Raw genomic sequence first — 23,629 nt, 5'->3', positions numbered from 1 at the left:
GACCACCTTATTTCTAGAACTCTTAAATAAACATGGTTTATGCCCTTGTCGATCAAAGCGTGGTTTGTGGGCCAACAGTTAAAGGCATCGCCTGGGAGTGTTGCTATACATGAAGAATTTTTGGTCTCACCCCAGACCTAGTGAAGCAGAATTGGCGTTTAAAAAAAGTCTCCAGGTTGTTTCTCTGTATTTAAGAATAGGTTTTTTTGTCTCTTTTTTTCTTTGTTCATTTGTTCTTAAATCCTACATATGAGTGAAAAATGGACTTTAATACAGAGAGCAAACTGATGATAACCAGAGGGGAGGTACTTGGATGGGGGAAACCTGTGAAGGGAATTAAGAGTACACTAATCTTGGAGGATCCCTGGGTGACTCAGCGGTTTGGTGCCTGCCTTTGGCCCGGGGCGTGATCCTGGAGACCTGGGATCAAGTCCCACATTGGGCTCCCTGCATGGAGCCTGCTTCTCCCTCTGCCTGTGTCTCTGCCTCTCTCTGTGTGTGTCTTTCATGAATAAATAAATCAATAAAATTTTTTAAAAAGTACACTAATCCTGATGAGCACTCAGTCATGTATAGAGATGTTGAATCATTATATTGTGTACCTGAAACTAATATGACACTTGTGTTTTAATTATAGTTCAATAAAAAAATATAAAAGATGCTCAGGTTTTGGTGTTTTGAGTGCACATTAACATTTCAGGAGCATTGGTTTGCAGCCCCATTAATGAGGGCCTATTGCATGCAGCTGAAAGTATTCCTAACAGACATCATGTATGTCCTCGGCATGTCCAAACACATAAAGGTATGTCCAGGTGTGTCTCTGCATATGTGAATATATAAATAGAAAAAACCCTGCAAGGACACAGGCTGTGTGTGTGTGTGTGTGTGTGTGTGAGAGAGAGAGAGAGAGAGAGAGAGAATATATGTGTTGGGGAGTTACAAGGTGATTTCTCCTTTTTACCTTAATTGCTTCTATAGTGTCTGAAAACTGTGAATTGCAAACCCAGGAGTATGTACACCTGTCACAGGAATGCGAGGCGGAGAGGCTTACCCGCTCTCCTCCCTGTCCAGCAGGGCGTGGAAGGAGGCCACGTCCCTCTGCAGCTGGGCCTTGTGCGCCAGCAGGTGCTCCCGGGCCTGCTGCTGCTGCTCGGCCTCCGAGCGCATCTCCCTGAGCTCCGCCTCCAGCCTGCTCACCACCGCGCCCAGGTTCTGGAGCTCGATGTCGTGCCAGTGCTTGGCGTCGTGCAGGGTGTTCTCCAGGCCTCGTTTCTGCCAAAGAGAGAAGGCGGTCGGCGGGGAGGCTGCAGGCCGGGCCTTGCCCAGGGAGGTGGGCTGAGCTGCGGGGGGGGGCGGCCCTGCCCGCTGGCCTCCTGGGTGGGGGGCCGTGAGCCATCCTCCTCCCTGCCCAGACTATTGTTCAGTCTGATCCACTGATCCTTTTGAGGAGGGGGTGCGGGCAGGAAGAAAGAGAAGACGGGAAGGAGAGGGAGAAAGATGAGGTACAGTGATGGGAGAGAATGAAAGAGTGAGAAAGATAATGAGAGAAAAAATGAGAGTGAGAAATCGACAAACACATACGGGGGAGGGAGGCAGTTGGCAGGTGTTTTTTCAAAGGAATCTTGCTCTCTGAACTGCCTCGGGCCTTTTTGCTCGATTTCCCACTCTCTGGGGGGCCCTTTCCTCCTCCACTGCTGAAACCCCATCCATCATTCGGCTAAAATGCGGTCTCCAGCACTCTTGCCCAGGTTGCCAGGGTTAGAATGAATGTCTCTGGCCTTTATACACTCAGCACTTTTTTCTTTAGTGTGTTAGTAGCACACCCTGGCCACTGCCTCTTCCCCTTGCTGCCCCAACCCTTGGGCTCCCCACTGCCCATCCTGAGCCTGTTTCTCTCTGAGCGAGGCTGCCTGTGTCTGTGTTGGCTGGTGTCTGCCACACTCATGATATTAGCTGTCTCTCCCGATGACTCTTGCATTGACGTTTCCGGCACAGACCTCTTCCCTGAGCATAAACCTGCTACTGAATTTCTTACTGGAAATATACACAATCCATGGGCACCTCAAATCAGCACGTCCAAAATGGAACCACTGGTTTCCTTCTGAATCTGTTTGCCTCTCCTATCCTGTGCTTCAGCTGGTGAATTCACATGACCTGGAAGCCAGCGAAAGGCATGTCCCTCATCTTCAATCATCACTGAATCCTGCCTCTTGTATATTCTGGAAAGTATTCACATTTGTGCCCTCTCTCCTCCAGCCACTGGTGCCCACGATGGATGCTTATCATTGCTCCCATGGGGTAAACTCAGAAGCTTGTAGCTCATCTCTTGGTCTCTAGTTCCTCCTGCCTTCGCATTCTCCACACAGCAGCCACCGTGTTCTGTTGGAAGTCCAAATCTGGGTTTGTATCTCCCCTTCTTTCTCACCTGGATCATCACTACTCATCCCAAGTCCAAGTTTAGGGGTCACCTCCCCTAGAAAGACTTCCTTGATGGTCTCTTGGTCTTTCTCCCAGCAGGCCGGGTTAGAGGCCCCTCCTTTGGGTTTCCATGGCTGCCCAAGTACATGTATACCCTTAGACTTGGTAAGAGTGGGGTGAGCTTCCTAGGGGCATGTTTCCTCTACCAGACAGTGAGTGAATTCTTGAGAGCAGAAATGAAGTTTCTATAACCCCAGTGATAAGACAAGGGCTGGCATAGAGTAGGTGCTCATCTGGCTGTGTTGCTCAGGTTGACACCACGTGTATTATGGTTATGTTTATTGACCTACTTGTCTCCCCATTAGACTGGAAACCCCATCTTCCCATATAGCAAACCTTACAGACTGTAGGACTGACACATAAACACTTTAAAAAAAACTGTGTGTATCTTTCTTTAACATTTTTTCATAGTTGTAATTATGGTGCACCTATAACTTAGCATCTGGCTTTTTATATAACACATAAGAACAGATAAATATGTTTTCAGATTAGGATAATATCTTGATAAAACAACTTTCTGTAACCTGCCCCTTAGGAGGATATTTTTCATACCTTTTTGATTATTGTGATTGAAATGGAAGATTCTTGGTCATGATGCCATCTTAAATCATGGCTTCTGTTAAGCAGAGGCCACTCTATCATCTTACTTAAGCCATCTTAATTCCATAGGGTATAAGAATATTGAGTCAGATTCCCATCCTAGGTACATTTACAGGTGGCAAAAATGTAACTAGTAAAAAATAAATTTAGATCAGTATCTGGCCTAGGTTATTATTTTGGTGAGATCTGAAAACCCCTCTATAGCAATAAAAATGCAGAAATGGCCACCAGCACTTTGAGAATCACTTGTTCCAAACTCTGGGTTTTCTCTCTTTGCTTATCAGGAAATTGTTTGGTTTGCAGTGTTTAGTGCTGGCCCTGGGCCTGTAAAACCTGTTATTTGGAAAAAACCTTTCATGGGATCATGTTTGGATCAGCTGTCTATAGTTTTGGTTCCATGTTCATAGGTGACTTCTCCATGTGGCCTGAGGTTTTCTCTGATGATGTAGGACCCACTGCCCAAGGTAGGTTTGTGGGAACTCCTATCAGATGACCTCTGTCTTTTCTATCTCACCCTCAGAGTCCGGTCCAGCTTCCCACCTAAGTCCCTGACATCCTGGCCTGGTTCTCACAGAAATGCTTGGGCTTGAGTGATGGCAATCAGGCCACTGCTGCCCATCTCCCAACTCCAGCCCCCACAGCAACACAACACCAGCAAGCAAACCGAGATCACAGAAGCACACTTATTCCCCAGTTTTTGGAGATGTGAAAGGACTTCCTTGAATTGCTAAGCCCTCTAGGAAGTGATTTCTTGCCTTGAATCCACCCCTGATTTGAGTTGATGGAACACAGAGCTCAGTAGGCTTTAAGCACCATTCCTAGTGCCTGGCCACCAATATAAACAGTGCCCTGCTGGCAAAGGGGGCCGCAAGTGCTGCCTACTCAGCTGAGGCTTATACGAGGCCCCGTGGGGGCCTTATGTGTATACAGGTTGCTCTGGCTGCGGATAATCGGGGTGACTGGATGCACTGAGCTGTATTTGAAAGCTGCAGGAAGGGGTGCCACTTTTTCTGGCTGTCCGTGCCCCTAACCTCGGCTGTAAGGCCCAGTGACCAGAGCTCTGATCTACCAGCTAGCAGGGGACAGAGGCGGCCCATCCTGGCTCCCAGGCACAGCCAGCATATCACCACTCCTAAGTCTTCTGGTTGGGCATGTGAGTTTTCTTCTGATTTGTTCCAGTAGTAAGGACCATGGGGTTTAAGTGAGGTGATTAGATGATGCCAACTTGGGATTACTACACGAGTGATTATAATAATAATTTTACACTGATAATGGATAATGAATACCATTCATTGACTGATTACTCTGTGCCGACCACCGTGCTAAGGGCTTGACCCGCATTGTTCCATTAATCATCCCTGTGTTTTTCTGAGGCAAAATCTCTCCAGTCCAGTGGCAGATCACATTTCCAAAAGCAGCTGCAATCACGATCCCATCCCACATATTCTTTCTCTATGTGGCCTTGCCACTGCCTCATCAAGAGATGGCATTTATTTCTCTTCTTGTGGGATCTGGGAGGGACTGTGACTGCTGAGACCAAAAGAGTTCTGGATAAGTGATATTCAGGGACTCTCAAGCCCAGGTGTTAAGAGGCCTGGTAGCTTCTGTGCTCATGCTCTGAGGGAAGCTGGATGCCATGTCAGAAGTCCAATCACATGCCTGCCATGATTTGAGGAAGTCAAATGCTAACTGCATGGAGAGGCCCCATGGAGGGAGAAAAAGAGATGCACAGCTTAGGCACCCTGCATGTGAGTTGAAACCATTCTTGGATGGTCCAGCCCAAGCAGATGCCACATGGAACAGAGAAGAGCTGTCTCTGCCAGACTCCACCTAAATCACAGAGTGAATGAATACATTTTTTACTGTGATCTGAAGCCACTAACATGGAAGATAGGTATGATAACCCACATAGATTCTCACTTCGCAAGTGAGAAAGCAGAATCTTTGAGAGGTCACTCAGCTAATGAGTAGGGGATCCTGATTCCAGATTCCAGAGTCTGGGTGCCAGTCCCCCGTTCCATAGGCCCTCTGTTGTCTAGTTGAGTAATAGAACCAAAAGAGCTCGATTCTTCTACTTGTTACTCATGTTAATGAGCAAACCCTTGAACCACAGTTTACTCTTCTGCAAAGTGGGATATCATTTGCTTCTCAGTGTTTTTATGAGTCTCTGATGAGAGAATGCATGTGAGCAAGCTCTCAGTATTCTTAGTATCATGTTGAAGAAATTATGTTTTGGACACTCATCAAGTGCTTTGGGGACATAAAATAAATTAGACATGGTCTCTGCCTTCAAGGAGTTAAATGTGATGTCAGTGGATGAGCTGATATAACCACATAAACCACAGGGCTCTGAATGTGAGTGGGTGGCAGGTGGAGAGATCACCCCACCTGTGGGAGTCAGGAGCTAGCTAGGCTTTTGCTGGGTGTAGCACTTGTATATCTTCCACTTCACATCTGTTAAGGGTGTGAGGACAGGTAGGGGTGGGCAGAGTTGGGAGGGAGGAGGGGTCGCCTTCCAGCCATGGGAAGAACATGTCCAAGGGCTCAAGGGTAGGAGAGCAAAGGGTGAGTTCTGGGCATTTCCCTTCCTGTACAATCTGGGCTGATCTATGAATGAAGCCCTTTTTTATTACTGGAAGAGTGGCAACTTTTGGCAGCCACAAGGACATCTGGGGAATAAATAGTAGCCCCTTAACTGTGCTTAAAGTGACTTGGGCAAAAGGCAGCACCCCTAATATTAGGATCAAGGGTTATGACAGGGGAATAAAACTGATTAGCATAAAATTCACATAACTCTGAGTAAATAATGCAATGTCTTTCAATTTTTTAGCAAAAGTACATTGCTTTAGACTGTATTTTCCTGATTTTTCTTACCTCAATGCCTTTTCTCACATCCCCTCATACTGACCCTGATCCCATCACAGGATGTGTGGGAGAGCAGTGGAGCAACGAGATGTGTGTCATGTTGTGCTATGTAGTGGCAAGACTGAGCATCTTCCTAAGCTGGCTGGGCATCATGTGATCTTATTGTTCAGAGGACAATGGACCAAGTAAGCTGAAGACAAGTGGAGGAGGGGGACTGGGGCTGATGGAATGATCTTGTCCATGGGCAGTAAAAAAGTTGTTTCTGAGGGAACCAACTAGAATAAATCCTTGAGCTCACTTCATGGGAGTCCAGGACTGCATTGGGAGGCAGGGCTGCTGGTTTGGTGACGGAATGGATTTAGGTGGCAAGAGCAAAGGCCTCCACTGGGGCCTCAGTAGAGTCCAGACCACCCCAAGCTGCAGGATTGCATGAACCATTCCCTTCATGTACTTCAGTGTGGACAATACACTTGCAGTTCAAATTAGAACACAAGGCCCCTGCAGGAGCTGTGTGCCTGGCACCCTAACAGAGAATCAGAGGGTGAACTGCTATATTATTCATAATTATTTTAATTAATAATAATAACAAATAATGCAAGAGACCTTCCCCCACAAACCCCAGTGAGTCTGAGGAACTTCCTAGTCTTAGGTTGGTCCCCAGAAGTAGAGCCTGAAGCAGGGATCCTGGTATATGTAAATAATTAAGGGGTTGCTCTCAGGAAAAGGGCAGCAAGGAAAGCAGGATAGGGCAGAGGAAGGCGCTAAGCCAGGAGGGAGTCTCAGATGGAGTCTGATCCCCCAAAGAGCTTGGGAATGTGAATTAGACCTTGAAACCTATTCCACTTGGAAGCAAGTGGGCTGGGCTTTTAACGCCCACATCAGCTAGTCATTGACTGAGGGCTAGAGGAGGCGGGCCTAACTGCCTAGGCCAGGTGTCCACTGTTAGGCGGAGGCCAATTCTCTGGAGAAGTGGGACCCTCTGAAAAGGGGTATCTGTGGGGTAAGTGGCCAACACTCAAGCAGTGGCCTGGTGTAGGGTATTTCAGTGGGGGTTCTAACAGCTGTCACTATACTTGTGATTTGGTATCAGATGATCCTTTCAGGCCTCAAAACTCGCATGCCGTGAGATGGGAATCTCCTGCGAACTCTGACCCACATGACTCTCAGTTCAACAGTTGGGAGTTAAAATTGACATAAGAAATGCCAGGGCTCTTGGGATCCCTGGGTGGTGCAGCGGTTTAGTGCCTGCCTTTGGCCCAGGGTGCGATCCTGGAGACCCGGGATCGAATCCCACGTCGGGCTCCCGGTGCATGGAGCCTGCTTCTCCCTCTGCCTGTGTCTCTGCCTCTCTCTCTCTCTCAATGTGTGACTATCATAAATAAATAAAGAAAAAAAAAGAAATGCCAGGGCTCTTCCCGGCCCACTCACCAGGGCCCTCAAGGATTCGGTCTCAGCCTGGAGGCTCTGGATCCGACACGAAGTGTTGTGCAGCTCCAGCCTGAGGGCAGCGGCCAGCTTCTCTTCCTGGGTCTGCGCCATGCGGGCCACCTCTGCCTGTTGCTGGGGAGGGTCAGGTCTTCGCGTGAGCGGGCCTGTGGGGGGGCCTGAGCCCTGCCTCCCCTCCTGCCCTTCCCAGGGCCCACTCCACTGCTTCTAACTCAGAGTCAACAGCTGGCAGATTGAAAAATCCCTTTTTCCGTAGGCGCCCTCACCTATTTGCATACAACCATTTACTTAGTTTGAACATACAGTGAATGCAAGTAGAATAAAATTCAAAAGCTTTTTCTGAAGGACTTCTAGGAGAAAGTCTCCTTTTGTGCCCATGCTTCTAATTACCCAGTTCTTTTGTTTCCGATTTCTTACACCTCTTTCCACAAATAGTTCACATATTTACAAGTGAATATGTATGATCATCCTCCCCTCGTTTTGGTCCTCATACATCTTAGAAGATATTTCCTACCAGCATATACAGATCAATTACGTTCTTTTTAATGGTTCCACAGTATCACCTTGTTCGGAAGTACCGTAGTTATTTAGGAGCTCTGCACTGATAAGTGCTTAGATTGTTTCCAGTCTCCGCCTGTTACAAACAATGGTGTAAAGAATAACCCTACGACCCTCATTTTCCACACAAGGGAATATCTCTGAGGGGTAAATCCCTGTAGTAGAACTACTGAGTCAAAGGGTATGCATTTGTCATTTTGATGAATGTTGCCAAATTGCCCTTCAGAGAACTGGTAACCCGTTCCAGTAATGTCAGGCAGTGCCAACTGCCCCAGACCTTCTTCAAATGAAGAACTACCCAACTTGATCTGATAGTCCCTGTTTCCTTGTAAAAACCAGTCTGGCCACAATTGTGAACACAAGGGGAAGGTCTGTGTTTCGAAATTTCTCCCTGAGCCACATGGACACAGTCTGATTCTTCCCCATACTTTCAGGGGAGGAGGTCATTGCTACTCTCTTCTCTCTGTTGGAGAAAGGGAAAGGGGAAAAACTAGAGCTCACCTTCATTCATCTTTGGTGCAGTCTGATGCTTGTCTCTAAGCCAGTGATACGGGAGAAAAAACCTGTTTTCTAGTTTACTGGCTGTCTGGATTGACCACTTTTATGACATAGGAATACTTATTTATAGGGTTATGAAAAATAGTCCAACCTAACTAGGAAAACCCAGGTCAAAGGACTCATATCTCAGGTGTAGTTCTTCCTGTGTCTGCTACAAAGGGGTCAACAAAAACATCCATTAAAGGTCTGGGATCAGCTAAAGGAGTGAAAGCTGTGGGCCCAGCTCTGGTCAGTCCATGGCTGTGTGTCCCTGGGCCATCATTCAACCTTTCTGAGCCCCAGTCCCTGCCAACAGAACACAGATCACAGTGAGCAGAGTCACTATGAGGCTTCCATCAGGTTATACATGTGGAAACCTTTAGAACTCTAAAAGTATGCAAACAGTGACTGCATTTATTTTTCTAATATATAAAAAGTAATATTAGCCAGTAAATGAGTCTGTAAAAGCCACTGTCAGTTGGATAGTACTAAGGATACCTAATAGGTGTTAAGCACTGGTTCTGTGCCAAGCACTCCATTAACAGCGCTAAGTCCATTATTTCATTTAATCTTCACCACCCTCTTCTGAAGCAAGTGTCATTGTTATTCCTTTTTTACGTGAGGAAGCCGAGGCACAGAGAGACAAAGTTATTTACTCATGATGGTGCAGCCTATGAGGGGCAGAGCTGGACCTTGTGCAGTGGCAGACTCCAGAGCTGTGCTCTCAACCAGGTGTGAATGCAGCCGCTTCCACCATCAAGACCCCTGAAAGTGGAGTCTTCCCCCCACTGAAGATGCACCACTCTAAAATATCCTCGTGGCCTGTCAAGTCCTGCTTGGATGGGTGGCCTGGTTTTTCTACCTGTCTTTGGGGGTAGGGACGTGGCCAGGTGGGCTGTGCAGGTGGGCAGCAGAGGGGTCTGCAGGGGCCCTGTCTCAGAGCAGCCAAGGGCGGCCAGCAGCTGGAGCAGGCCCTTGGCAGCTCCCCAGAGCCTGAGAGCCGGGTGTTAAATCTTCCGGATGTTTGTAACCTGGTTGGTAAACACAGCCGTCCTTAAAAATTAAATTATTAATTTAATAATTACAATTATTACCCTTACAATTAAGTTATATTAAAATGGTAACAAATACTCCAAACACATCACTTGCTGGTTTATTTACATGTTATCATCGTCTGTGCTATCAAAGTTATTTCTATTGATGGGACCTGGACTAACATTTAGTGATGAGCTTCTGAGCATCTCTTCCAAACTCTGTGCTTATTTACATCAAGTTAGGAGTCTGAAATCAGCTGTGGTGAGAGTATTTGCCTCATGGAAATTGGCAAACACTACAAATCAGGGATTGAATTATTGTTTTGCTGACTGTCTAGAGTTAAGAAAGGGATGCAGAAAATGTTGATAATGCAGATTAAACTTAAAATGGGTCATGTCTGTAGCTATTGCATTATGAATAGCAAAAACAATTAGAGGAAATATCTTTCCAATATTTACAAGCTATTATCTGATTTGCTAAAGAAGCTACTCATCTCATTGATGAAGGGACTCACTGAAGCCAATGGAAGTATCAACTAAAATTCATTGCAAAGCTATCCTCATTTATCATTGATAAATGATTTGCTTAATCGGATATTAATAAGCATATTTTATAATCTGATTTTGTGACATTATTGTTGATGACAGAATTATAAAAAACAGTTGGCAGGTTTTGCAAGAAGTAGCAAGTCACACTGAAGGTATAGGCACAAATGGAAAAGCAAAGTAAGTATTTTATCTTAAAATTCGTTATCTCTAAAATTATATAGGTTACCTCTAAAATTTGTTATCTCTAAAAGTATTTTAGGGACACCTGGGTGGCTCAGTGGTTGAGTGTCTGCCTTCAGCTCAGGGTATGATCCCTGGGTCCTGGGATTGAGTCCCACATTGGGCTCCCCGTGGGGAGCCAGCTTCTCCCTCTGCCTATGTCTCTGACTCTCTCTGTGTCTCTCATAACTAACTAACTAACTAACTAACTAACTAACTAACTAACTAACTCCCATGTGACGCCTGGCCCATGACAAAGTTCTAGATTGCTAGGGAAACTGAGAAAACTGTAAAATGGTATCGTTTGTCATAGACAAAAGATAGCCAAGGAATTAATAAAATTAAAATAAGCCAAAGTTATTATATTTGAGCAAACGTTGCCCACCAAGTTGCTGAGTCCAAGCCTGCTTTCTCTTTGTTGAAAGTGAGACTAATAAGAGAAGTGTTAATGACCTACAAGCACCAAATGGAAACTTTCTTATACAGTTTAATTAAGACTGAAAGAGAAAAAAAATTAATTTGATCACTGTGGGATTCAGTGTATTTTATATCATGCCCAATATCTTCCCAAATCAGGTTATGACAAATCATACTTGCCCTTCACTTGGGGATAGTTACCTGCTTTAACTCACTTAGAAGTATTACCTGTTCTTTTCCAAAGGCTTTTTGGAGTTATGTTTTCTGATTAATAATTACTTTACTTCTGTTTCCATTTCAACCCAATGCCTCCACATTTCTCCTCACAGACCGAACAGTAGGTGTGTCATTTTAGAATCTGAGGATAGGAAGGTAGGACTGTGTTTTGTTGCTCAGCGCAGTTGCTAGGATGTGTAATGAGATTTAAATATGTTGGTCCCCAGGCCTTCAAACCAGCTTGAAATCTTGGCTCTGCTGTGCAGGAGCTAGGCTGTCATGTTTGCGCTCCACCTATATTTTTGGGACAGGAGAGCATATTGACACTTTGAAATACAGTAAAAAATTTCAAATAAAAAATTTTAAATTAAAATTACATGTTATTGCACGTGAAAGATGGATGTGAGAGAAGAAATGCAGCATGCTTCAGAGTAAGTCAGAAGGAAGGATTTGAGAGTCTTGGAGGGGAAAGGGGCCATCTCCAAACCTGCCCCTCTGCTATGCGGGTGTGTTCTTAGCAGAACATGTATCCACGATGAGTGCTGAGAGGTTGACATGTATACTGTGCCTTTCTCCAGCAGTTGCTGTGTGGATTTCAGCCAGTCACTCGAGCTCTCTGTTTTTGCAACTGGCGAACAACAGCTTTACAAGAGCATTGCTCTGCTGCAGAGTACAGCTAACTGTCCCGCTCTTGAAGCCTCTTAGATCTCACAGGACCACAGTAACCTCATTATGTTCACTATCCTGGAAAAAGGGAAAGCAGTGGATTCCTTGGGGATACAGAGGTTCCCGACCTTGTATCACAGGGCAATCTTATCCCATGGAGAGGACACAGAATCATGGTTTGGAAAGATCATGACAAAAGTCTGGCATAACCTTTTGGACCGTTGAGACAAAGGCCTCTCAATCTCACATTCCACAAGACAATGAATCAAAAAGCCCCCTCCACCCCCTGCATGTGATCTGTCCAGGAAAACCTAGCAGTTAAGAGTGTTGATTCTGGAGTCAGAATATGTGATTTGAATCTCAATTTTGCCACTTTGGAACTGTGTCTTCTTGGGGAGATTACTAACCTTTCCATGCCTTAGTTCCCTCCTCTGTGAAATGGGTGAGATCATAATACCTATCTCATGGTGGGAAGGTTAAATGAGAACAGGCCTGTCAGGTACTTAGAACACTGGGCGCTTGGTAAAGGCTTAATAAATGCTCTGCTGGCACTGCGTTCACAGCATATTGTATCCTGCCTTGTAGAAGAATGGTTGTTCTATCCATCACCTCCCACAGGCACCCAGCCAACCTCATACTAGATTGTAGGGACCTTGCGTGCAGGGACAACTTCCTACTGACCCCTCTGTCTGCCCTTGGGAGCTACCATGGCATTTGATACCTAGGGCATGCCCAACAACATTTACTAAAGGTTTACAATGCATCCTAGGCACATCCTAGAGACTACAGAAGAGGAGGGTCTACCAGCAATGGAATTAAATCACACCTTTTCATTAACTAGGATTAACTATCATTGTTATAATGGCTATAAGTCACTTTATAATCATGTGGTATCATATAAATGTTATTTAGCTAAGGATGGCTTTTGACAAGCAGCATACACACCCCTGACCTACTCCAGCCAGATGTAGGATTTATTTGGGAGAGGTTGGATGCCATCCAGTCTTCACCTGAGACACGAGTTCTCCTTAGTGGGAGTCTCACTGGATGAAACTTCAGTATTGGCAGAAGGGCTGGCCTGGCTAGGCTAAGCCAAGTTTCTCCTTGAATTTACAAAAGGACTGTCTGACTATGGAGGCTGCTCCTGAAAGGCTACAGGACCAGTTCCCAGCCTCAGCTGAAGCTGCCAAAGGACACCGAGGAACACATGGCTTTGTGGATTTGCTGCCCCTCATAAGTAAGCATACCCTGCTGATGAAAGTGGCAGAAGAGGCTCAGCAGTGATTTTATTCTGAAGAGCAAAATATGTTTTTCTTCTTAAAGTAATTATTGGAGAAGTTTACATGATAGTATATTTCTCCTGGTGCATGGAGATCATCCCATTCCTAAGAAGGGACTCTTCTGTTCTGTCTCTTCTCAGAGACTAGTAAGTGTTGCACTCAAACTGTACTACTTTTTAAAATTTTTTATTCATGGGAGGCACAGAGACATAGGCAGAGGGAGAAGCAGGTTCCCTGCACGGAGCCTGATGTTGGACTCGATCCCAGGACCCTGGCCGGGATCACGACCTGAGCCAAAGCCAGACGCCCAATCACTGAGTCAGCCAGGTGCCCCCAAACTATACTACTTTAATTTCTCAGGGATTTGGGTTGTTTTATCTTTGGAAGTCTCTTATTTTAAAGATAGTTTAATTAATGAATTAATTAGAGAGAGAAAGAGCACAAGGGGGGGGATGGTAGGCAGAGTAGATAGGGAGAAGCAGACTCCCTGCTGAGCAGAGAGCCTGATGCAGGGCTCAATCCCAGGCCGCTGAGTTCATGATCTGAGCCGAAGGCAGACGCTTAACTGATTGAGCCATCCAGGTGGCTCAGAAGCCTCTTATTTTAGAAGTAAGGCCCCTATACTTCTCATGGGAAAGAGCTACCATTGAGAAATATCTAAGATAGCTTTGAGATCTCAGAATCAGGTAGCCAGGGTTGGCCAGGGACTTTGCACCCATAGCACCACGCACAAGTTCTGGCACCTGGCTTGTGCTTGACAAATGGAAACTGAATGAATGAGTGAGTGAAGATTTCTTGGTAGAATGTGGTGGTTACAGTGTTGGGTGGTCCCCTATATAGGTAGTCACTCAAATATGGATTGTCAACCAGTTGTGAGGTGGAAAACACAATGTGGAGGATGAGGGCCTGGGAGTGCCCTTTATAATATGCATGCTGTACTGGGTAGAGTAAAGAACAGGTGAAAGATAGGCAAGGCCTACTCAATGAGACGGTCTTTTTAGTTTCCTTTTTAACAACTACTCTGATTCCCCTCACTCTGCCCCCCAGCCTGACCAGCTGGGCTACACTCCTGTAATATACAGTGAAGGGAACCAAATCCTGGCCTTCTGGTTGGTATAGTAACTCTGCTTTATTGGCTCAAAATATCTTTTGAAAGCTACCCAGAACTACCATAAATTAAGTAAAAAGACAATTGACACTCTGGGAACATATTTCAGGGAGAGGACTAGTTTCTCTAGTGTACAAAGATTCACTACAGACCACTAATAAGAAGTCTAAGACCTAATAAAAATGAGTAAAAGATATGATCTGATAGTATACACAAGAGCAAATATGGCCAAAATTCAGCATGTAAAAAAGATGTTCCACCTCCCTTATGAGAAATGCAAAATAAAACTGCACTGAAAAACCATGTTTTGCCTATAATATTGTCAAAGATCACAAGGTATGAGAACTCACAGTATTGGTGAGGATGTGGGGAAATGGGCATTCTCAAACACTTCCAATAAGAATGTACATTGTTGCAACCTTTACTGAGGGTAATTTGACAATATTTATCAAAATGACCAGTGTGCATAACTTTTGACCCAGCAATGTCACATCTATGAACTTATCTAGCAGATATATTTCTATCTTGGGAAATGAGGGACATACGTAGTTAGTGACTCATTTATAAAAGCAAAAGATTGGAAGCCACCTAAATATTCATTGGCAGGGTGTTAAATAAATCCTGGGATATCCATTAGCTAGAATAGCAGTTGGCAATTTTTTCTGTTGAGGACCAGATAGTAAATATTTTATGTGTAGCAGACCATACAGCCTCCAATGCAACTACTCCACTCTGCTGGTGTCTGGAAATGCAGCCATAGACAATATATAAGTGAATGAACATAGCTGTGTTCCAGTAAAACTTAGTACAAAAAACAGGCAGTGAGTCAGATTTGGCTTGTGGGCCATAGTTTGCTGCCCACTGTGGTATGATATCATGCATCTAAAAAGCAGTAGCAGCCCGGGTGGCTCGGTGGTTTAGCACCGCCTTCAGCCCAGGGCCTGATCCTGGGGACCCAGGATCAAGTCCCGTGTCGGGCTCCCTGCATGGAGCCTGCTTCTCCCTCTGCCTGTGTCTCTACCTCTCTCTCTGTCTCTCATGAATAAATAAATAATATCTTAAAAAAAAAAAAGAAACTGTAGTTTCTTAAAAAAAATAAAAAATAAAAAGCAGTATGTTCTGAATTCTATTATTTGTGTAAAGAGAGAAAGATAATATATACATATTTCCTTGTATGTGCATAAAGTATCTCTGAAAGGATTCATAGTAAAAGGATAACATTGATTGACCCTATAGAAAAGAACTGGGTCGCTGGAACATGAGTTGGATGTCATTTTTCACTGTACATTATTTTGTACATTTTGAATTTTGAAACAAGCAAAGGTATTATACATTTAAAATGCTTGAATAAATTCAAAGTGAAAAAAAAAAAAAAGAAAGAAAAGTGATCTGGGGCTCTTTTGCAGGCTCTCCTGTGACATACTATGCGGTATAGAAAGGCTAGATGATTCCGCTTCGGTACTTGCCTAAGCATACCAGAATAGACCATGGCTTATTTCATTGAACAGACAGTAAGGATTATAGCCAACTCATCAACACGCAGGGACCCCTAGATTACAGATGCTTTTAGGGGTTTTGCTCTTTCTATTCTCCTTGAAAGGAACTCTCCCAATTGACCATCATGGTGAAACTACATTGGGCTATCTTGCCATCTAGAGCCAGTGACCCCAGTTGACTAGCAGAAACCCATTCTAATCCAATTTCATATATTCTAAGAAAATATCCACTCTTCTTTGCACAAGCAAGCAAAGAGGTGTTGACTTGGAAGCCTATGTAAAATATTTGTCCTCTCAGGGCAAATTATTGTTTGTGAATGTGGGTGATATGGAGACATGTTATCCAAGGTTCCTAGTCCCCTCATGGTTAGATCTAGACCTATGTTGTCCAATATGGTAGCCATTAGCCACACATAGCTATTTAAACAGAGATTAATAAACACTAAGTAAAATTAAAAATCCAGTTTCTCAGTTGGATCAGGAACATTCCCGGTGCTCAAGAAGCACATGTGGCCAGTGGTTCTCATACCGGATAACTGCACAGACTCACAACAGTCCCATCCTTGCAGAAATCGCTGTTAGAGGGCGCTGCTCTAGTCAGTGGCTAATGTCTCTTTCAGCTCTAAGCCTATCAATAACCAGAAACCTCAGGATTCATCTCAATCTGTTCACTTCTCTTCATTTTCAACCGTCTCCACAATCTGTCATCCTGGCTGTTTAAGGCATGATGGTTACAGCTCCAGCAAAGTTCCTAACCACAAATGCCTTGACCTGATCTGAGGCAAGTGCAGACCACTATCAGAAGAGAGAGCATGGGCGCACTGCTGTGGGGTTCCCGGCCCCTGGGGGCTATTGAAAGGAAGTGGAATTCTCTCTCTTTGGCACCTTCCACCCCACCACACCAGCTGGTGCCGGTAATTGGATAGGCCTTTGGTTATTGTACCCATCCTCCCACTGCAGTGAACAAGGGACAGAGATGAGACTTCCAGGACTGAGGGTGTGGAGCCCCACCCTGGGAGGAAGATCCCAGGGAGGAGGTTAAGAATGCAAAACAGAGCTTCTCTTGCTTGTTGCAGAACGGAAATACCTCAGCATAAGAATACCAGGAAAGAGGTGGAATGTTGGAGGCTCTCCTATATTCCCCAAGGTGGTCTTTTTAGGATCTGTGGGTTGCAGATTGGAGAATGTATTCTATGGATAGCCAGGAAGGTTGGAACTTGGTATGGCATGTTGTCGGCAGTTCCCCAAGCATCCCCAAATACCTTGAACTGGGTAACTGCAACAAACAGAAAAGGAAGGGCCAGGCTGGAAGATCCTCCTGAAATTCTCTGGACTAAACTGATCCCCTCCAAACATAGTTATACAACCTGAGAAGCTCCAAAAGCTAGACCACCAAAGTTCCCAACATCTTGGCTATGGCTGGAAAGAACCTAGCTAGAACCTCTTTATAAGCTTTTAATGATTTAAAAATAAGAGGAGTTAGCAGATAACTGGGAGCAGATGCTGATGGCATCCACCATTATCGCCCAGGAACCTTTAGTCCAGAACATGTTTGTTCTCCACCCCCCTTCCATTCCACTGCCAGACTCTACCCCTTTGCCTGGGAGAGCTTTCTCTGAAGTCTTTGAAAGATCATGCTGCTACCAGATGGCAGATGTCTGATGGGGATGGTACTACTACCCCGGGTTCCTCCCCTCTCCCCTCTCTTGTATTCTGTACTGTTCCCCAGAAACCCTGTGGGTGCAGAGTCCAGTCTCCCACAGTGGGTGCTGGTGGGATAATGAGTTCTTTATTGATTCCCTTCTCTGCTTCTCCTCTACTGGTATTTTGTACCCCCGCTCCCAACAACTTCCAGACAGACTGTTTCCTCTTCAATATTTGTCTCAGGGTCAGTTTCTGGGGAATCCTAAACAAAGACATAAATTAATAATGTCAATTAATTTTCAGCTTCCCCAGGCTGAAAGGTAATTAAATACATGTCTGTATGCTCTCTGCAAAAGGTTTTGAAAGGAGTGTGTGCTAAGCCATTTCACATTTATGCTTTGCTGCCAAGAAGCCAACAAGGGGTGCTCAGAATGGGCAAATGTCAGCCCCCAAGGGCATGACAGCAACTGACAAAACTATTTATTGGAGGACTTCTGGCTGTCAGTTCTGATCTCTGTTGATGATCAGAGGAATTCACTCATTCTGCAAATATTTTCTGAGCTCTGCCTCTCTGCAAGAGGCCCCGGCAGCATTAGCCAAATGAAAACAAGTACTGTCTGTTTTCTCTGAGATGTAGCTTTCAGATTATTCTATTAAAAAAAAAAAAAAAAAACACTAATGAATCTGTTCAGAATTAATGCTTGAATTACTATTGGGCTGGTGATGATTCCCGAGAGGGTGAAGGGTGAATAATAATGTGCAGGATTTTCTTCTTTTTCACAGTATGCAGGATTTATTTCTGTTATTTAAAATGCCCTTCCCCCCCTCACCAAAGAAAGAATCCCTCCAGTGTGGGGTACGCCCCAGGAGGGGTGGGACGGGAGCAAGGTTGCAAACTCCTGAGCCACAGAGATTTTGCTTTGGGAACAGAGCCGAGGAGGAATGACTGCCCAATGTGGAGGAAAGGTGCCTGGCCTGAGAGCCAAGAGAGCCGAACTCCAGCGCTGCCAGCAGCTATGTGACCTCGGGACGTCAGCTGCCCTCTCTGGATCTGTTTCCTCACCTCTGAAGTGAGGAAAGGGGATGGCATGATGTCTAAGGTCATGAGTTATAAATGTTCATGAGTGTCCTAAAAAAGAAGCAATAGACCAAAATCTAATCTATGCTTTGGTTTCACTTTCCCTTTGTGCTGTTCCACCTTTCACCTGGTTGGGGGTGGGAGACTGCATTTTGTGCCGTTTATTAGGCGCTATTTGCCAGAAAAAAAGTTTGCAGTGACCTGGCCCAAAGAATTAAGGTTAGAAAGAAAAGGGGCTGTTGAAAGGGGATAGAGGGTAGAAAAATGGGGGAATAGAGATGTTTTCTAGGCTGGAGAACACTGGGGGATCCAGAATTGGTAAGACCCTGCTGGGAAGGGGGTCCCAGGGGACCCTGCTGATATTGAGGGGGTAAGGGAGAAGAATAAATGGAAAAGATCCTCCTGGTTTTCTTTTGGTAGTTCTTATAAACTCTTGTGGCTCTCAAGCCTGTCTGTATATTAGAATTATCCAGAGTTTAAAGGATCACAAAGTCCCTCTCTTCTTCTGATTTAATTGGTCTTGTATGGGGCCTGGACATGAGCATCCTTGAAAATGCTCTGGAATAATTTTGCTGTGCAGCTGGGGATTGAGACCCACCGAACAGTAACCCAAAGCACAGGAACAGTCCCTATGCTTGCCTTCTCTCAAAAAAATTTTAAAAGCTATGTTATTTTTCATATTTTCTTTACACTTTCCTTCCCCTTCTGTTCTTCTCATCCTTGGGCTCAAAATCCCCACGTCATACATGGCTGGGAGATGGAGAAGGGAGGAACAAACCCTATGCGTTCTATTTTCTGGTTATTTCTATTATTTATGAGGTTTAATAAAAGATGTTTCCCTCCATGGTTGTAGCTCATACTGCTTAGGAAAAACTTGAAAACAAGTTTCATTATACTCAAAAACAAGAAAGAAAAAACATCTCAACATGTCAAATAGGTCCCTCCCTCAAAGACAACCATTGCTAACACCAATACATTTTAGTGTTTTCTTTCTAATTTTTTTTTTTTTTTTTTTTGGAACACAGCCATTCTTGTTTGTTATTTTTTTGTCAACTACTATGGCAGAGTTGAGTAGTTATAATAGGGACTGTCAGGCCCCAGGAAGCCTAATATTTATTATCTGGTGCTTTACAGAAAAAGTTTGTTGGTTCCTGGTATGTACCCTTCTGTACTCTTATTTTCCCCATTTTACCTTATGATGTGAGTATTTCCCATGTTATAAATGCTTCATAAATATTTCTACTAACTACTCGGTATTTCATTGCATGGTTAGGTTGTGGCTTAGCCTTACTCCTATTATTAAACATTTATGTGTTTTCCCCCCAATTTTTTCATTCTTATAATGAATGCTTCAGTGAATATATTTGGATATAAACTTTATCTGTATTTTCAATGATTTCTTTAGGATAGTGCCCAGATTATTCAACTGTTAGCTAGAGGCATTTCGAGATTCTCGATATGTAGCATCAATTTCATTACTCAGAGGTGTCATAGTGGTTTGTACCCCTCAGTGATATAGGGGAGAACCTACTTCACCACACACTTGTCTCCATCAAGTATTACCATTTTAAACATGTCTTGCTTTAGACAGGGAAACAAAGTGCTATTATTTTAAATTGCATTTTTTTTTATGTCTAATGAGATTGAAACTGTTGCATTTCTTCTTTCCTAAGTTGACTGCTTTTCACCTTTGCTTGGCCTCCTGCACAGAGCAGAGTGGAAGACACTGGTCCTGCCTCACCTTGGCTTGGAGCAAGGCTCCTGCCTCCGCCCGGTTCTTTTCAACATCTCTCTCCCAGTGGATTCTGATGGTCTCAAGGATGTCGTCCAGACCAGTGCCAATGGGAACACCCATTTGTTCCAGCTCAGACCCCGCCAACTGTTTGTACAGCCCTTTCACATCCTACAAATGACAATATACACTTCAGGTGAGTTCAGAGGAGAAGGAAAGCACACAGAATTTCAGGCAGTAGAAGCCCAGGTCTGTGGGCTTGTGCTTCTCATTCTGCTACTGCCAAACATCGGGCTTCACAGAGACTGCCAAAGTCCCTGGCCCTCCCGCCAGTGCATGGGCCATAGTTTTGCAAGAAGGAGGCATTTCTTCCGCTGGTGCTCACAAGCTGGGGCCCACTCAAAGCAAATATCGAAACAAATACATCACAAAATAACACAGAGGAAGCAACAACAGCAAGATGAAATTTATGACTTTTCATAAAGTCAGAGTAGGCTGGGAGAGATTTCGAGGTAACCAAAGGGTTGGTGGTGGAGAGTGGTGGCAGATGACTGAACTAAGGGCAGGAGGAAGTGGGCTTAGGGCTTGTGGTCAGCCTAAGGTCAGACAAAAGAATGAACTTCCCAAGGTAAGCACAGGTAAGTGGGTTTTGACTTTCTCAGTGGAAAGCACGTTAGATGTCCGATGGGACAGGACACGTGCCAAGTGGTTTAAAGTTGGTGTCATTCTCCAGAGAACCGGACCAAATGGCTGTTGGAGGTCCTGTTGAGTCCTATCACTCAATGATCTGACCTAATTTCATGAACGAGTGCGTGTAAACCGCAGCCTGGATCTATCTTCAGAGTTATTTTGTTTGTTCAATGCAGCAGGAAGAAAGGAAGGAAGGAAGGAAGGAAGGAAGGAAGGATGGATGGAAGGAAGGAAAGAAGGAAGGAAGGAAGGAAGGAAGGAAGGAAGGAAGGACGGAAGGAAGGAAGGAAGGAAGGAAGGAAGAAGGAAGGAAGGAAGGAAGGAAGGAAGGAAGGAAGGCAGACAGACCGACCTGTCTTGAGGTAGGGATGTCCTACTCAGTTCGACACAGGTTCCCTCACTCACCTGTGTGGACCTGCTGTCTCCTCTGTTCGTGTCCCAGCCTGGTCCTGAAGCCATCGGAGCTTGAGACTCCCTGAGTAACCTTACCCACTACAAGGGTTGGGAGGCATTTTACTCACAGTTTCCCTGCAGCCCTGGGCAAGCGCCATGGGGAGGTTGACAGAAGCTACCATCACTGACGGGAAGCTCAGCCAGACAGGTGCGTGCCTCTGGCCTGCAGCCAACCCAGCGTTGCCCCTGCTCCCACCTACCTCTTCATAGTTCCTTGACAGAAAGCCAAGTTCTTCTTTCAGGCTTTCTATTTGACTCTCCAGATCCATTTTTGTCAAATTAGCTTCATCAATGACTTTATACAAAGAGTTAATTTCCTCTTCCGCTGCCTTTCGAAATGGCTGCTCATTTTCATATCTGCAGATACAGGAACTTAATCAGCATAGGTGGGCAACCCAAAAGGGGAAATAATCAGATTACAAATGTTACCGACAGGCCAATTATGTGATAAGACTAATGAATCTTGAAAGTCACCATTCCGACAACTTGGAGGGCACTGTTAGTGCAAGTGTTACATGTTGATTTATTAAAATGAAAGCGATTACAGCCAACTTCTGACAACCCAGCCTCACAGGCTGCCAGGCTCATGGGGCACTGGAAGCATAGAACTGTAGGGAAAGCTTCTCCAGGAGCTGAGATCCAGGTAGGGGGATCTGGCATGTCACCATTATTCTGATTTGTCATCCTTCCCCCCCCTCAAAGATTGTTTAACAAACATTACTGAGAATCTGCTAAACACAAGGCTATGCGCTGGTGATCCCCAAATGGAAAACACGATTTCTGTCTCCAAAGAGCCCGTGTGAAATTTTAAAACTGTGGCTGCAAACCCAAATGCCTTCAGGGGCCAAGTGGGGAATATAGATGAGGGATGGAGGGCCAGGTCTGGGAAGCAGGGAGAGGTGGGGATTGAAGCCCACAGGACAGTTCATCCTTCTGGGAAGGGGACCTGCTGCTCAGCCTCTCCTGTAACTGCTGTGTGGGAAGGGATGTGCCAATTCTCTTCAAGTGAAATGGGACCTAGATTTATGTGTGAAATATTCTGAGTTTTAAAAACTTGGAACCCATACAATAATACACACACACACACACACACACATACACACACACCGACACAGATCTGAAACTGCCCCACTGGATTCTTTTGATCTCTGGCTTGCACAGAGCCTTCTTTCTATAAACCACCCAACATCTTTGCCAATTTTTCCCAGTGTTACCCTTTCCTTCTATGGCCTTCCACCCAGATGTACCCCTCAGCCACATTTCACACCTTATCTTCATTCATCCTTAGAATGGAGAAATCTCACATCCCTCATTGAAGAAAGTGTCTTAGGGTTTCAGAGTTTTAAGAGAATTTAGGATTCAACTATTCAAACTCCTACCCAATGACAATCCCTCAATAGCATTCTTTTCTCCCTCTAAATATTTATTTATTTATTTGAGAGAGAGACTGCATGCTCCAGCACACGGCTGGGGGAGGGGCAGAGGGAGAAAAAGAGGGAGAGAGATCTTCAGCAGACTCCCCTCAGAGCATGGAGCCTGAGGTGCAGCTCCATCCCAGGACCCTGGGATCATGACCTGAGCCGAAATCAAGTTAGTCACTCAACCAACTGAGCCACCCAGGCTCCTCTCTTGACAGCATTCTTGATAGGTGATCATGTAGCCTCTACTCAACTACTTCCAGTGGTAGGGAACTCATCACCTTTACCACCGTCATTCCATTTGGGGACAGCTCTAAAATTGCAAATTTCTTCCTTAAAGAGCTTAAGTTAAGTCTTCATTCCTGGAAGAGTCTGAGTTCTACTCTCTGGAGCACCCAAAGTCAGTCTGATCCTTCTGGCAGTCCTATAAATATCTAGTCTAGTCTCTTCTATCACTCTCTTTTCCCCTCATCCCTTCCTCCAAGCCTTTTGTTCCACAGGTGAAACATTTCCACTTTCTCTATCCTTCAAATTGGTTTCCATACCCTTCATCATCAACGGCCGGGACTATGACCTTTTCATCTTTAATTCTTAGCACCCACCTCAGGCTTCAGATATATGTGTGGAATGATTAGAAATGCTCTAATTGATCCATGTCTTTCTCAAAATGTGATACAGAGACTGGAATGCAAAACTCCAGATGTTGCCTGATTAGCTCAGAGTCCCGGGAGATGTCTGCTCCTTTGTTTAAACCCTCTAATTCTATTCATCATGGATCCTATGGTTTGCTTTGTGGGGTTTTGTTTGTTTGTGTATTTGTTCATTTGATTTTGACCAGCTGTGTTTGCTACTGATTAATATTGGGTGTCCTGTCACCTAGAGCCCCTGAGCATTTTTCACAAGCCCAATTATCCTGTCCTTTCTGGCCACACCTGGTATTTGAACCCACAGTAGGAGTTCATGTATATCCTCTTTCAGTTTCGTTGGTCCATTGTTCCAATGTGTTAGGATCATTTTGATTTCTAATTCTATCATTCTTCTCTTCACTACCCGTCCTGCCTTTGTAGTTCCTGCCGTTTTGCCCTACCTGCTTTCATGCACCTTGCAGGTAAAAATAGTAAATGAAGGAACCAAGGACCAGGCCC

At 44.8% G+C, this 23,629-nt stretch overlaps 1 protein-coding gene across 1 annotated transcript in view; it reads right to left on the bottom strand.

The window, feature by feature from the left end:
- Nucleotides 1-1,047: 1,047 nt before the first annotated feature.
- Nucleotides 1,048-23,629, bottom strand: part of BFSP2 (beaded filament structural protein 2) — a 59,958-nt gene continuing 37,376 nt past the window's right edge. Inside the window, exons 3-6 of the mRNA XM_038570900.1 lie at nt 21,267-21,423; nt 19,933-20,094; nt 7,372-7,503; nt 1,048-1,272 (exon numbers count right to left, since the gene is read on the bottom strand). Coding sequence (XP_038426828.1) covers nt 1,048-1,272; nt 7,372-7,503; nt 19,933-20,094; nt 21,267-21,423 — 676 coding nt within the window. The remainder of the gene's footprint in view (nt 1,273-7,371; nt 7,504-19,932; nt 20,095-21,266; nt 21,424-23,629) is intronic.

This window comes from Canis lupus, chromosome 23, assembly GCF_011100685.1.
Source record: "Canis lupus familiaris isolate Mischka breed German Shepherd chromosome 23, alternate assembly UU_Cfam_GSD_1.0, whole genome shotgun sequence".
In the NCBI taxonomy this organism is placed as follows: domain Eukaryota; kingdom Metazoa; phylum Chordata; class Mammalia; order Carnivora; family Canidae; genus Canis; species Canis lupus.
Note: the sequence above shows the minus strand (reverse complement) of the source record. Positions and strands in the feature narration are given on the sequence as shown.